Source organism: Ranitomeya variabilis, chromosome 6 (genome assembly GCF_051348905.1).
Source record: "Ranitomeya variabilis isolate aRanVar5 chromosome 6, aRanVar5.hap1, whole genome shotgun sequence".
Classification (NCBI taxonomy): Eukaryota; Metazoa; Chordata; class Amphibia; order Anura; family Dendrobatidae; genus Ranitomeya; species Ranitomeya variabilis.
Window position 1 is genome coordinate 37,304,430 of NC_135237.1, and position 17,045 is coordinate 37,321,474.

The 17,045-nt window shown below is 40.2% G+C and overlaps 1 protein-coding gene across 2 annotated transcripts in view; it reads right to left on the bottom strand.

Annotated features, from left to right (window-relative positions):
* The window catches only part of LOC143781586 (uncharacterized), a 409,484-nt gene that overhangs the window by 60,720 nt on the left and 331,719 nt on the right, over positions 1-17,045 (bottom strand). For both annotated transcript variants that reach the window (XM_077268242.1, XM_077268241.1), the window contains exon 9: positions 379-432. In XM_077268242.1, coding sequence (XP_077124357.1) covers positions 379-432 — 54 coding nt within the window. The remainder of the gene's footprint in view (positions 1-378; positions 433-17,045) is intronic.

Sequence of the window (17,045 nt, forward strand, 5' to 3'; positions counted from 1 at the left end):
GAGGTTTTTACATGGACACCAGTGTGAAGATTGGGGTTATGACATGGGACACTAGTGTGGAGGTTGGATATCGAACAATGATGGAAATAGTAGAGCGGGAGGTTGTGACAATTGTATGGGACAGTGATGAGAATAATGGTGGGGAGGTAAAGACTTTGACATTGGTGGGGATGACATGAGACAGAGGTGGGGATAATAGAGGAAAAGTATGGACTAAGACAAATAACAGTGGTGAGAACAATGGAAGGGGGTTGGGACTGTGACCGGAATATAGGACAATGGTGGGGATATTAAATTGATGGTTGAGGATGTGATATAGGACAGTGATGGATCATGTAAGTACAAACAATGAATGGTCTAAGATGCCTATGCACTCACTTGTATCACTTCATCATCTTCTTCCAACAATCCTTCCAGCACCTCTGTAGCCAACTGAAAAATAAAAATAACAAGGGTCAGTTTTAGAAGGGACAACAGGCCATAGGGTCGTCAAGAAAGACCTCAAACAAATCCTTCTGAATAACGCATTCAGTCTCTGGTCCATATAAACCAATGAAGCTGAACTTGAAATATATATGTGATGAATTATTCTGTTCTGGGTCATCAATATTGGACACAAGTCACTGTATGATGTTCTGGACATGTGTTCATATCACCCACGCTGAGCGAGCATGGCCAACCCAAAAAATCCTAAATGTCCATAAATATTAGGAGCCCACTTAGTCTTATCATTCCTACATCTACAACCCCCCAATATTACAGGTCCAGTCCACATTCGCTGAGTACATGCGGTTGAGATTACCGTTATGTTTTTATGAGTGACTCCAATGATCGGGTTATGCTAATATGTCAGAAACCTCCGTGGTCTTTGAGCCGCAGTCTGACTGATAAAATAACAAATGAAAATATCTCTCCCGGGTGAAACCTTGGCAGGGCACAGGAGATCGTACTGCCGAGTCAATATTCTCACTACATCCAGTAATGCAAACATCATGGTATCACAATATATTTACAGGGAAGGTATCATCTATTCCTCTACATCATTTTATGTTCATTAAAACCATCTAATAAATGTAAATATAGCAAAACATTAGTTCTATTGTAATTTATTTGTATTTTATAATTGTAGATTTTTAATTCTCATCTTGGTACACGACTACATAAGCGGCCATCTTTCCTGACAGTATTTAACACTATTTAGAGATGCACCCTACAGCTACGTGGACCAAGGGCAGCAATCGACAGGATGTTAATCGATAAATTCTATAGAGAGTTTTCTATAAATGCTCTGTAATGTATGCAAAAGTCACCATGAAGATAGGGTGAGGAGGTGAGCTGCGACATCACCTATAGTGAATGGTGGATCCTATGTTATCTACTGTACATAGAGGTGTTATCAGTCATTGTACAGGAGGAGGAGGTGAGCTGTGACATCACCTATTGTGAATGGCGGATCCTGTGTTATCTACTGTATATAGAGGTGTTATCTGTCATTGTATAGGAGGAGGAGGTGAGCTGTGACATCACCTATTGTGAATGGTGGATCCTGTGTTATCTACTGTATATAGAGGTGTTATCAGTCATTGTACAGGAGGAGGTGAGCTGTGACATCACCTATTGTGAATGGCGGATCCTGTGTTATCTACTGTATATAGAGGTGTTATCTGTCATTGTACAGGAGGAGGTGAGCTGTGACATCACCTATTGTGAATGGTGGATCCTGTGTTATGTACTGTATATAGAGGTGTTATCAGTCATTGTACAGGAGGAGGAGGAGGTGAGCTGTGACATCACCTATTGTGAATGGTGGATCCTGTGTTATCTACTGTATATAGAGGTGTTATCAGTCATTGTACAGGAGGAGGAGGTGAGCTGTGACATCACCTATTGTGAATGGCGGATCCTGTGTTATCTACTGTATATAGAGGTGTTATCAGTCATTGAACAGGATGAGGAGGTGAGCTGTGACATCACCTATTGTGAATGGCGGATCCTGTGTTATCTACTGTATATAGAGGTGTTATCAGTCATTGTACAGGGGGAGGAGGTGAGCTGTGACATCACCTATTGTGAATGGTGGATCCTGTGTTATCTACTGTATATAGAGGTGTTATCAGTCATTGTACAGGAGGAGGAGGAGGTGAGCTGTGACATCATGTATTGTGAATGGTGGATCCTGTGTTATCTACTGTATATAGAGGTGTTATCAGTCATTGTACAGGAGGAGGAGGTGAGCTGTGTGTGAATGTGAATGTAGCGGTCGTTAGCAGTCATTATCCTATGTGTGAAGATAATGAGTTGACGTGTTAAAAGTGATCTCTACAATACTAGAAACATCAGCCTAATATTGAGTGAAAATTGCAAGATTGTATTTTTTTTACTATAGATAAAAATATAGAACATTAAAAAATGCTTATAACCAATTTAACAAAAACTTAATTCAAACAATAGGTCTTTTTTTAATGACTCATACCCTTTAAAAATCAGTCTACATATACACCAGTATAACAAATACTATTTTTTTGGCCACAAAGTCTCATTACAACAGCTGGTAGTCAAAGAGAATGAGTGCCCCCTAGGACGACGTCAAAGGCCTGTCACACAAACTACCTAAAGCAGCTGTCTGCGGTTAGGTCTTCTCTTCTTCTGCATGAGACCTCCGTTTAGCTTACAATCTATCGGCTTGACAAAGTTGATGCGTTAACAAGCGCCAAATGGCCGTTAACAAGCCGTTTGTCCCTTGCTCGCTAACAAGTTCTGACCACATGGAGCATCATGTTATTTGCAGCACATCTAAAGCACCCCGTACACTGTATGATAGATCCTTCCGCCCCCACACAGTATGATGCCCCACACATTTCCCCCACAAATGTAGGACAGCAACAACAAAAACTATGTCTTGTCCCACTTCTCCAGCGTGCGGTTGCTACAGTCTTTGCTATGTGCCGACTGAAGTTCCATACAGCGAGTTCCGTACAGCGGGAGTGATCTAGTGACAGTGGGGGTGATCTAGTGACAGCGGGAGTGATCTGGTGACAGCGGGAGTGATCTGGTGACAGCAGGAGTGATCTAGTGACAGTGGGAGTGATCTAGTGACAGAGGGAGTGATCTAGTGACAGCAGGAGTGATCTAGTGACAGCGGGAGTGATCTAGTGACATCGACGGGCCTGAGGCTCAAAGTCTCAAACGCACAGAATGAATGGTAGAGGAGGGAGCCGTATTCAACTCTATCTGTATCCTGAGGGTGTAAATACTGGTGAAATTGAGACACCGGACAGAAGGCGCCCTGGTGGTACGGCCCACGAGCCTCTGTTGCCAACCCCTTGGCGGTGTGCCTAGATTTACCTCTAAAGGTACACTAATTGATATAAAAAGTTTATAGCAAAACTGAATAAAGTTCCTTTCCAAAATACATTAGTATTTATTTGCCGAAATTGGAATATGTCGATAATTCTCCCTACGGACATTGGTATAATAGTTATATCGAGCTGGAGTTGCCCTTTACATTTTGTACCCCCCCCATGACTTCCCCTCTATTTTATGCTGGCACATGCAAAAGGTAGACAGAACGCTGTGATGGGTGATTTATACAGCAGTAGCTATTTTTCTGTGGTTCACATTTATTATTAATATACCAGACATCAAAAGCGGCAGAATCCCAGGATAGTTTGTGTTTTTTGTTAACATTTACCAACCCAAATACCAAGAAATTTATGACACAGCAGTAGTCAGATATCGAGAATCATTATGAAAACTGCTAGTAGGTAAGGAGCCGGAAATATGATGGATTTTGTCTACAGTCCCGGATAATACCAACACTGTATATGAATTAACGATGACTGTATGCAAACATAAATTGCTTCTTTTGAAGACAATTTCCCAAGACATTATTAATTTATGTGAACTCTGAGGAGCTAATCTTTACAATACGAAGCCGATGCCGAGATGAGCTATTAGCGAGGCGGGTACTATGCATTTCAAGCACAGTATGTCATTCAACATGAATAGGTCTCGCGGGAATTATTTTCCATATATATAAGGTATACAGTATATATGCAGCCTAAGAAGTGCGGAACAAAGTTTCCTACTGTTATTTGCTTCATCGGCAAGGGAACCACCATGTAGAAACTGTAATAGTGTTTGACAATATTAGTTTTCTCCTAACAAAGAGCAAAGAAAGAAAAAAAAAAAAAGACTTCCGTATATAGTAAGGGGTTACATCTGAGTGGACTAGGTCCATGACATAAAAGACACTATGATATTTAAGGGATATTCTAGTTAGAAAGCATGAAAATACCCAGAATTCAATTTACTTGCTTTTTCTATCTGCTATCATTCTCCTGCTTTGAGCTTTTATCTTACATAGTGTACAGTTGCCCTCCCAAAATTATTCTCAACCAATAAAAATCTATACTTTATTAATACCTTATTGAAAAGGAAAGTTTACATATTCCATGTCAGAAAAACAGTCACAAAAGTATATAGTGGTCCAATTTATACACAGTCCTATGTATACTCTCCACCTTATAATTATACACTCACCGGCCACTTTATTAGGTACACCATGCTAGTAACGGGTTGGACCCCCTTTTGCCTTCAGAACTGCCTCAATTCTTCGTGGCATAGATTCAACAAGGTGCTGGAAGCATTCCTCAGAGATTTTGGTCCATATTGACATGATGGCATCACACAGTTGCCGCAGATTTGTCGGCTGCACATCCCAAAGATGCTCCATACAAGGCAGGATGGATCCATGCTTTCATGTTGTTTACGCCAAATTCTGACCCTACCATCCGAATGTCGCAGCAGAAATCGAGACTCATCAGACCAAGCAACGTTTTTCCAATCTTCTACTGTCCAATTTCGATGAGCTTGTACAAATTGTAGCCTCAGTTTCCTGTTCTTAGCTGAAAGGAGTGGTACCCGGTGTGGTCTTCTGCTGCTGTAGCCCATCTGCCTCAAAGTTCGACGCATTGTGCGTTCAGAGATGCTCTTAGGCCTACCTTGGTTGTAACGGGTGGCGATTTGAGTCACTGTTGCCTTTCTATCAGCTCGAACCAGTCTGCCCATTCTCCTCTGACCTCTGGCATCAACAAGGCATTTCCGCCCACAGAACTGCCGCTCACTGGATTTTTTTTCTTTTTCGGACCATTCTCTGTAAACCCTAGAGATGGTTGTGCGTGAAAATCCCAGTAGATCAGCAGTTTCTGAAATACTCAGACCAGCCCTTCTGGCACCAACAACCATGCCACGTTCAAAGGCACTCAAATCACCTTTCTTCCCCATACTGATGCTCGGTTTGAACTGCAGGAGATTGTCTTGACCATGTCTACATGCCTAAATGCACTGAGTTGCCGCCATGTGATTGGCTGATTAGAAATTAAGTGTTAACAAGAAGTTGGACAGGTGTACCTAATAAAGTGGCCAGTGAGTGTATATGTTAGTCTGTAGTGCACAGTTGGTTCCCATGGATCTCGGCCACCAGAGCCTGGGAGTGTGCACAGTAATTACATTGCAGAAGAGGGCTTAACTTTTAACATACCAGCCATCTCTCTCTAGCCTAATGATTTCTATACAGAAAATAGCTGCTCAACTCCCTTTATTCAGCATCACTGCTCTCACCGTCTGGAGCTGTGCACTTGCTCAAATGCCTGTTATCTCTATGTGCAAATACCACTATAGCAGTGTACACTCCAGAACAAACCACTGATAGCTGAACTTGTGCTGAGCTTTATAGCTCAACCAATACAGCTTTACTATTATCTGTCACTCAAGGAGGAGAGCCCATTGTGCCTGAAACCAGGAAGGGAAAGAGACTGCAGATTTGAGAGCTGCTCAAGAGACAACTTGAGAATAACCATTTAAGTTACCACTGATGAGTCACATTCTTGCTAGATTGTTAATCAATCATTCAATGCAGCTTCTTCTCCCTCCCTCCCACCACTCCTTTCCTCTCCTCAATTTACTATTACTGAAGATTATGGAACAGTCATCAAGACTGATGTTTTGTACGCCAGTCTTTATAAAGAGTCCGCTAAATAAAAATTTGCCAAATTCATTAAGTGAAATTGAGAACCAAAATGTATGTGGTGATTTGATCCCTTTTATATTGATAGCACCAATCTTTTCTTAAGTTTGATCTTAATGAGTTTAGCGTGACTTTCAGATTTCATGCACCAGCTTCAACTCTGGTCAACAAATGGACTGCATTTCTGGAGATATTTATACCACTTTTGTGGAGAAAATCACTATTAATTTGTTGGCCGTGCCCCCTCCTCTCTTTGATATGCCTAAATGTTAAAAAGTTAGCATTGCAGCATAAAATCTGTCAAAAGTCGCAACATTTGTGCATGAGTTTTGGAAAAATGTTGTGACATTTCAAACAGCTTTTTGACAAATTTCTGCAGCAAACAATCTGATGATTTGCTGCAAAAATGTTTTGTAGCTGCGGACATGCAGAAAATGTATCGCTAGTCTACAGAAAGGGAATCAGATGCCATAGGCTTCAGTAGACATTTTTACATGAAGAAGCTTACTGACTTCTTACACAGTAAGAGATTATGGCTGACTCCATGAGGTCATCATCGAATGAACACTGATATTATCATATCTCTTATGGGAAACTTTCCTATTAAGTTCTGTTTTTATTACTTAATGCTGTTTCATCAGCTTCTCGCTCCATCATGTAGTGTAAGCTCTTATGGTCAGTGGGGTCCTCTCTCCTGTAGAGTGTAAGCTCTTATGGTCAGTGAGGTCCTCTCTCCTGTAGAGTGTAAGCTCTTATGGTCAGCGGGGTCCTCTCTCCTGTAGAGTGTAAGCTCTTATAGTCAGTGGGGTCTTTTTTCTCTCTCTCCTGTAGAGTGTAAGCTCTTATGGTCAGTGGGGTCCTCTCTCTCCTGTAGAGTGTAAGCTCTTATGGTCAGTGGAGTCCTCTCTCCTGTAGAGTGTAAGCTCTTATGGTCAGTGAGGTCCTCTCTCCTGTAGAGTGTAAGCTCTTATGGTCAGCGGGGTCCTCTCTCCTGTAGAGTGTAAGCTCTTATAGTCAGTGGGGTCTTTTTTCTCTCTCTCCTGTAGAGTGTAAGCTCTTATGGTCACCATGGTCCTCTCTCTCCTGTAGAGTGTAAGCTCTTATGGTCAGTGGAGTCCGCTCTCTCTCTCTCTTGTAGAGTGTAGGCACCCACCCACCTTCCCATGTTGTCACGGGGAGACTAGGTGGGCGAGCGCTAATAACCCGGGCCTCTGCAATTTCCCTCAAACTAGGGAAATGCTGACTGACCCTCTACCTGAAGTTTACACTGATAGTGTGCATGTCCAGGCCTCGAACCTCACCCTGCCTCCTGTTACAACCCTAGGCTGAAAACCTCCGCCCTCCACCCGGTGAATGCAATACACCAATACCCACAGTTAGAACAGGCAAGGATAAAGGAAAATATACACCACGCCGCAGTCACTCAGGAATACACTATAAATGTGCAGGGCAAAATAAACACAAATATAGGAAGGAATAAATAAGACAAAGGAAAATACACCACCAGCAACGATTCTCCAACAACCAGCTCTCCACTCCAGACCAAGATAACAACGCAAGACAGAAGCTATAATCGGCGACGCCCAAATGATCAGGAAAGCTATTTAAAGGCAATGGGCATGGCCCAGCTTCCATTCCGAGCATCAGGTAAATTAACCCCGGAACAGCTAGACAAAATCTAGCCAACGCCAATGAGCAAATAGTGGTCAACACGAAAGAGAAAATTTGAGCCGAAAGAAATAAGTGAGCCAGCGAAGGACTGGACGGAAAATGAGGCACCAGGACACGTGAGGGAATATATATTTTTTTACTGTTTTACCCTCCATTTATTATACTCTGGTGCCTGCAGAGACTTCACAGTATAATTAATGGTTTTAAAAAGCAATTGATTTGATTTCCCGGCCAACATTGGAGAGAAACTAGCAAATTAAAATTTTGCCAGATTAACTCAAGTACCGGTGGCGCTCTAGTCTAGGCTGACGTCAAAGTTTTGGCTCAGTGTAGACACTAAGAAAGTGTCCTTCACTGATGTTTGTCCCGCATTCACACATCTGTGCATAACAGTCCAAGTGATGCTCGGACAGTCCACGAGTCTCCTATCCCGGACTTGACAGCTTTATAAATGCCTATACATCAAGAAGACCTGGAGTACTCAGACCACGACTCATGGAAGTGTGAATTATTAATAAACAAACATTAGCAGTCCCACTGATGTCTACCACGACAAACAGTACTCATATACTTAAAAGAAAGCAAAGAGGCAAACTTGTTTGACTTCTGTCATCCTGATCTTTCATCCATATATTACACATATTGTAGTTTATTTTCTCTACTTGCTCTTTTTATTGCTAGCGGGAAATCATTTCTGCCCATGGTTTGTTAAGTGGGAACTGCTCATGTTTTCCTAGAAAATGCAATGTATTCTTTAGGGTTAGTGGTAAAAAAAATTATACAAGTCTACAATCAAGGTTGACGGTAATTCTTAACTAAAGCCATCACCTGTTAATGGACTTCAAAAAAACCACTTAGTGCACATTAGCCGTTGGCTAAAACGCAGCTGATCACAGTGTAGCACATGCTTATGCCATACAAAAGTAGAAGAAAGTTCAGACTTAAGGTTAATTGTTCTCACTTATTGAGATGTTTTTCTAAAACTTAACACTCTCATGCTTAAGAAATAAAGTTATATACTGTATACACATCACAAACATAGTGATATTATAACATAAAGGCAAAAGTAGAGATCGTAAAAAAGTTTTAAAAAATAGCAAAATGTGGGCTAAAGAAAATGAAGACTAGAATAACACTCCAAGAACCAAGTGGAGAACATTGTGGTGGCCATCCATGACCCTTGTGCCTGAGGAAACCCAAGAGTCCCTCCGCGCCAGCCAAAGGAGATCATGTTATAGAAAGCACATGATAGGCAGGGGCCTTTCACTGAATTTGCTCTGGGCACAGTAGATTTAAGGTCTAATTATCAGTATCAATATCAAATCTCTTTGGTCACCCCTAAACATGTCTATCGTCTAGAGATCCCCCACAAGGACACCAAAACGTATATACAATTATCTTATCTTGGGGTTCTACAAAATCCTGGTTGAGCGATATTATCTTACAATAGACATGTAGCCTAACGCCTGACAACCCCTGTAAGCCAAATTAGGTTACGTAAGAGTAATACTCTTGCCTTTGCTTGAGGAATGGAAGCCCAAATTTTATTACTTAGGCACTACCATTCCAAAAAGCCATACAGGTGGCTCCTCCGCCATGGTTGCCTGTCCAGTGTCCAACCATCGGTTGTACAAAGCTACCCATATGAAAAACCCAAGGGAAGTATGTCTTTGGGATGGGGACAAAGACCTAGCCTCAAGGTAAAAGTAACATTTTCAGCTTTTTCTAAGGAAAATACTTTAAATGTGTCCAGAAAGCTGAAACGGACTGATAACATAGTTACTATCAAAGTATGAAATCAAGAGAACGAAAAAAATAAAATAAACGGCGCCTCTCTTGTCTATGGGTTTTATCTGGTACTGCAGCTCAGCCCTTCATTGGGGGTTAAATTGAGATACCAGACACTCCGATCAAAGCTTTATTGGTAAACATTCTGCAGAAAAAAAATATTTCATTACGTTCAACTTTTTTTTATTTGTTTTTTGAAAAATATTACAAAGCAAATTCACTTTTATTTTATTTCAAATTTCTGCATCGATAAGAGATGACCATTGCTTTTCTCAGAAGAAACGATGCACAAAGAATTGCATCTGACCCACACGCCTGCCCTACAGTGATCACTAATTGATCATCTCAGATCTCAGAAGAATTATTGATTTTCAAGTAATTGCCAACCTGTGTTGCTTTAACTTTCCAGGGGAGGCACAAAGGTGATACATTTATGCTCCACATATGACAGTGTTTGGCTGAGGCAGAGATTTTAGAGGAAGATTGATAGACTTATTATCCAACCCAAGGTATTACAAGTGTGAAAAAAAAATGAGATGGTAAAAGCTTTTATCCGTCGTAACGGAATTAAATCAAAGTCACAACATGTTTCCACAAGCGACATACTACAACGTACAGAGTATTAGGAGAAAAAATGTAAAGAAAAAAAACAATGAAAAGATTGTGGGGTTTTTTTTGTTTTTTTTTTTTTACACTCTATACTTTTAGAACTTTAACTCTTTTGTTTTGCTAAATGAACACTATCTTTTATTTTTTAATGAAAAAATACTTCTGTATGAAAAATTACTCACTGATTTAAGTTATGGACATGCTCTGTGACCTATGCAGAGATCATTGTGCAGGAAAGGAGGAGGAGGAGGAAATCAAAGTCGATCACATACTGTGAACGGTGGATCCTATGTTATCAACCATGCTAAAAAGCCTGGGCAGGAAAACAACAGTAGGAGGCAGAGGCTCCAGGAAATCTGTTGGTAGGATTCACCCCTTTAACCCATTATCTACCAATGTCCTTTTTCTGGGACGCCTAATCTTTAGCTTCTAGCAACTAAGATTTTATAATTTTTATAATTAGGTCCATTTTTTTGTGTTGTGTTTGTAAAATGAATGTTTACAAAATAGGAAATCAAGTCATTGTCATTTTTAATTGAATATTGGGACGCCCTTTTCTGAAAAATCTGTACTTGAAAACATTTTGCAAATTATGTTTCTGATTCATTAGGACCCAAATCATTAAAAATCTGTCATAAAAAAAAAATGAAAATTGCTAATTTGGCAAGTAATGGGTTAAGTCATCTATATGTGCATGTAGATCATAGTTTGCTGAATACAATGATACCCTAATATCCGCAATCTGATGTCTTATTCCCGAGAAATCAATGTTTTTCTTAATATGTAAATTAGTTGTTAAGATCTATGGGCCGGACATAGATCTCCCCGAGAATCTCTCTCCATATTGTATTATAAATAAAAGATGGTGTTACCACTGAGAGACCTGTAGATCAGGAGACCAGACTGTCAGTCTTTACATGTCTCACATTGGTAACTCACCCTTTCATTTAAAATAAGCTCTGGAGGCAGATTCTCAGGGAGATCTATGTCCGTCCCATAGATCTTAACAGATAATTTAAATATCATGAAAAAATGTGGATTTCTCTAAAATAAGATTGTATATCAGATTGTAGATATCAAGTTATAATTTTTTTCAACTTCCTATGATCTACATGCCCATAAAGACGGCTTAGAAGGGTTGATCCTACTGATGGTTTCCCTTTATGCGCTTTTTCACACCTTAGTATTTAACATCTCATTTGCATATTAATTAAAACATTAATTTCTCAGGAATGCAAAGCTGTTCACTTGATTACTACCCCTCACTCTTGTGCTAATCAGAGGCTGATCAAAGATCGATATCCAATCCTGAGCATAGAACACAGGAACACAATATCAAGGTCCTTCAAAACGCCTTTAAGATAAGACCAAGTTGAGGAACATCGGCACAAAGCCATTGAATAAAAAAATAATTGTAGGACCTAAATTGGTTGGTATCAAATTCTATTGACCACAATAAACGGGAGTGGGAATACCGCCTCTTACCTGATAGCATCCATGGCTCTTATATTGCTTAGCCGGCCTGGCATGACATCATCGTTGTGGCATGGTGCACATTGACATCACACCAGGTCGGCTAATGAAAAGAAGAGCCACGACAGATAAGAGGCGGTATTTCCGCTCCCGTATGGCGGCTTATAGACCACTTTCTTGTCAGATGGAATCAGATGTACGAATCGATTTGCACCACTCTAGTAGGTCTACCAAATTCCATTGTTTTCTTTAACATTCATGCACGTCCCTTTTATGTGTGTTATCCAATATGGCCAACCCGATTCTCCGGTCCCTAAACGGTAATGCAGTCGTTATCGATTCTCCGCAAATCAAAAAAGGATTGATCCACTTCAACATTACCATTAAGCGATCATTATAGGATCACTGACTGATACTCTGCATTGTAGAAAAATTCCAAATTTCTAGCTGTTGACAGGGATCGTAATGCAAAGCGCTTTCCCCAAAATTCTCCGACATGTGTCACAACAAGCAAATTACCTTGTGTGAACATTAGCGAACGAAAAAAAAAATAATATCCAAATTAAGACGCGCAAAATAGGAATAGCGAGCTAATGAGTTGAGAGTGGTTTAAACAATTTTATTATGATTGGACTGTCAAAAAAAAAAAGCTTCACTCTCAGGTTACAACCTCTCGAGCAGCTGTCAAGAGGAACGCAATTAGTTTTTTTTGGAGGTCTAAAGTCAAATACATCCTCTCCGAGTGTAGTTTTAAAGGAAAGCTAAAAAAAAATGCTTTCTGCTCTGTAATTTAAATGACTGACCATTCAATTTATGACCATCCGCAGCAATAAAATTCAGCCGGAACTTAATAATAGCACATTTTATGTGACACTGATGACAATTACAATCTATAGTTACGGTAGTGACCCTTTGGTCCATGAAAAGATGACAAAATTAATTACAAGCGTTTGCCATTTGTCAGGACTAACTTGGCAGGCGAAGGTGCTCTAAGGAACCGGTGGTTGGACAGAAACATTTACTATGCCGGAATCTAGAGGACTGGAGATGATAAAAATAAAAAAGGTGAAATTGGTTTGTGTTCTCCACTTAGAGAACCCATAAAATACGGAGACCAGGGGAAAAATGGCTGGTTACTCACTGAGACCTATACAATGATAATATGATTTTAATAATCAAATGTCACATTTCTCTGGAGCCTACAAACGTTGACATGTCAACTATCAATACTTAACAGAATTTCGAAGATGATACATCAAAGGTTGACTACTTCTTAAATTACTTTTATGGATTACTTCAATGCTGACATAATAGACATCACCCCATTACTTAAGACCAAAGGTCTTGGTCTAGAGGACAATACCAGATGGATCTCCTATCCTAGTTTAGTTACAATGGAACGTTACTTAAAGGGAATGTCATCAACTTTTTGCTATGTAATCTGAGAGCAGCATGATGTAGTGGCTGAAATCTTGATTCCATTGATTCTGCATGCTGTCATTTTCATACAACCATAGTTTTCTCTGCGGCAGATCTAGCAGAGCTCTGAATGCTGAGCTCTGTATAGCCTTGCCCATATCACTTATTGGAAGATTTTTGGTAATATACAGTGTACACAGAAAGCTGTGGTGGGGGTGTGGTTGGACCAGGAGGCACCAGACACCTAGTCCTCTACTTTTAATCTCCTGCTCATAAAACACCGATTTTATTGAAACTGCAGCAAGCAGCCCGGTCAGTAACATCACTGGAACAAGACTCTCAGCCCCTAAATGATGGTAATTTCAGATTACATAGCAAAAAACTGCTGACAGATTCCCCTTAAATGATAAATTCAAACACGTGCCTAAGGCTTTAAATGGTCTTGAAGTGTAGACTGAAGTTACAGGGCAGGAGAACACCAATGGCTATGCAAGAATTATAGGGTAGAAAGACATTTACTTATGAGAGTCTCGTTTTTTGGGCATTTCGTTCTTTGAGCACTTCCATGTATTGTGGTATATGTTACCCAGGTTGGGGCCCCGGTAATAACATTTCTTTGTTTTGCATGACTCCTTGTGTTTCCAAACTCACTTTATATACCACTCATTGTCCAGACCAAGGCCATGGTTGCCATCAACATCATGCAAACTTGAGCAGATTGCAAAGCTCAAAATTGGGCAAAAATGGAACCGAGGTCAGGAATCCAGAGTCTTAAACAGGGCAATTGAGTGGTCAATGAACACCAACATCTGAGGACAGAGCCTGAATTGCCTGTGCACGGCAGATTTTTCTCTTTGCTGGGGAGGTACGACTGTCACCGGCCGGGACGGCGCCCCCCACACTTTAGTTTTTCTAGTTGCCCAGCACCTTATTATTCATCCCTCCTTGGGACACTCATTTGAACTGTGACGTGAGATCAAACCAACGCCCTTTGAAGGACCTTCTAGGATTCAGGAGATATCACCCATATACAGCACTAAAGACGGAGGTAATACTTTTTCTGCATCTATTGCAGGATTTTTTTAAGTTCTATACGGTGTTATGTCCCTATTCATTTTATTTTATTGGAATTTTTAGCACAAATATTTTTATATTTATTTCTATATTTATTTTTATATTGTTCTACGGATGAACTGAGTGGTTTTCATCCTTATATTTGCTGCAATTGGTTTCAGTTATTTGTGCAGCGCCCTCTGGACTATTGTTTATTTATTAGAACACCAACATCCGTCTACTATCTATGAACTAAAGCCTTCTGACTTCACCATTCTGCTGTTTGACTTCAGCTTGAGGACGTTAAATGCGTATTAAATATTAGGAAAAAATTAGGGAAACTTTGGACTGATGAATTTCTACTGGATGGCATGAAATTGTATTAAATTAGTATCTTGTCAAATTTTAAAACTTAGATTGGTTTTCCATTGTGATATCAAAGTTACCAGTGTGAAACCATCCCTAGAAAAGAGAAAAATCCAAACTTACCCCTGGAATCTGCTCAAACGCTGCCACTCTAATGGTCTCCGGCAGACCAGAGGTGATGACCTTGCAGCCAGTGAGCGGCCTCATAGTCAATAGTGGTCATGATGTCATCTCTTCTGGTCCGGTGGAGAACAGTGAAAGAGCAAGGGAGTAGATTCCGTTATTAAGTAAGGATTTTTGTTTTGTTTTATGGGGATGGTTTCTAGAGATTATCAAATTTGGCAAAATTTGAATTTTCCAACTCTGCCAGATTTCACCGGGAAATTTGATGCACAGCAAATTTATGCTCCGTGAATAAGTTATCCCTTTATTATGCTCTGGAGTCTGTAGATGTAGGATGTAGGAAACAATACTCACCTCACTGTCCCTCGTAGGCACTGAAGTCACAGGGATCTTCAACTACTTCTGGCTGGGACTAAGCACTGGTCGAAGACGTGGCGAGGACCATACATAAAACAGCAAGCAGTGGAGGTGGCCAGAAGGTAAGCGGTGATGTAATTTTTTTTTGTTGGGTTTTTTTTTTGCCAGTCCTTTACGATTAAGCAAAAATTGCTAAATTTGAGTGCAGCAAAATAACAAAAGATTCGTGTTCTTGAGCAAATGGATTTTTGTAAAATTCGAGAAGATTTCAATTTCACATTAATTCAATTCTTCAACTTTAAAACCGCAAAGAAAAATCCATTTAACACAAAAAAAGTTAGGGGTCAATACCTCTGTTATAAAGTCAGATAGGATATTTTATGTACTAAACCAAGATACTACATTGAATAAAGTTTCTTCCTTCCATCTTGCTTCGAACGATGCAGCAAGAGCATGTTACCAAACAGCGCCCCAAATCTTAGTTTCCTTGATTTCGACAACTGCGAATGAGGTGGTCAGTGCAAATTCTATAACTGGCTACTTTAATGTCACTTAAACCATTTTCAGACAACTTTTTTTCTCACCTAGATTCTTACCGAAAACCAGATTCAACTTCCCGGCAACTTTGTTTTGCTTATTTGCTTGTTTAGTCTTTCGTAAACTTCAACATGATATTTACCACCGGCGCATTTACAACTGTCATGAAGGCTTTGCCCATGTTTCACGCCATAATTTATCTCAAACTCTCGGCCCTACAGGGTGGATTTATAAAAAAAACAAACAACAATCAAACAGATCTGACAGAGTGAGAAGTGCGAACACGCAGGGAAGAGAGAATGAGAGCCGCTTTTATCTAATTGCAGACGATTTTTGCAGCAAGGAGAGGAAGTCTGTATGCAGAAGCGGCGTGCGGTAAATAATAAGTATAAGATCAGATAGTAAAATGAGCGGCCCCCCAGCTGAGTCCGGTCTCCTCTACTGAATGGGGTCAGCACTGTGCATTAATAAGACGACAATATTTAACTATAGACAGCCATAAATACTGAATAAGATGAGAAAATTACATAATCAGGCATAAGCGGGAGGTTACGGCATCCAGCGATGCACAACTAGCGGCACGCAGTGGCCCACAGTGGATCATTGTGTCACTGTAATGCATATAGTGCACAACATCAAGCTGCAGCTGCAAAAGCCGTCCCAGCTTATAAAAATTTTTTTGCATGCTCTTGAACCATCAAATGTGACAACAGTCCCATGTGAATAGATCATGAGACGATATCCAATGTTTGTAGTGGGACTTCACGCTGTAGTTACATTTCACTCCTCATGGAGTTCAAACAGCACCCGAAGAACAGCGAGAACCAGAGCGCGAAGAATATAATGTCCAACTTAAAGAGGTTTTCTAATTTTATTTTATTTTTTTTAAAGCTCAGATAGTTTGAAAAGTAAAAGAAATGAAAAGAAGTCAACACTTACTTCACCGATTTGCCATTGCTCCAGATCTGGGTCTCTACTTCCTGGTATACGTCATCACACAGGAAATGACTGCTCAGCCAATCATTGGCCACAGTGGGGTTCAAACTTAGTCAGTGATTGGTTGTAGGATGTCATCAGTGCTGCAAGAAGTGGAGACCGGCAGGGAACTGGGAAGCACCAGAACATGAATAATGGGAGATTTGTGAGATGTGTAAGATTATTTTTTTTACTATATTAAGAAAAATTGCATAAGTGGACACATAAAAAAAAGAATCTTAAAGGAGGTGTCCCACTTAAGGCTTTTATAGCTTATCAACAGGGTAAGCAATAAATGTCCAATTTTTTGTGAGTCCCTCGACTGGAACCTGCAGCTATTTACAAAATGGGGCCCCATCGCACAAAATGAGAAAATTGACAAGCAAGCAGGGCTTCCTCATTATTCCAGGCAGCAAATGACAGAGCCCATTCGTGAGACAAACGCGAATTTCAAAGAGTTATGAGTATGTATAATCTCATTAAATGCTATTGTTGGGATTATACAACCATTCTGACATGGATTTTCAGAGTTTACGCACATCGCCAGGTCTAAGAAATCTATTAAATAAAGGGAACCTGTCCAAAATTTTACCCTCCCCTCCAAAACCATTACTGAGAATTTGTAGCCCTTTATTAGATAAGCCAG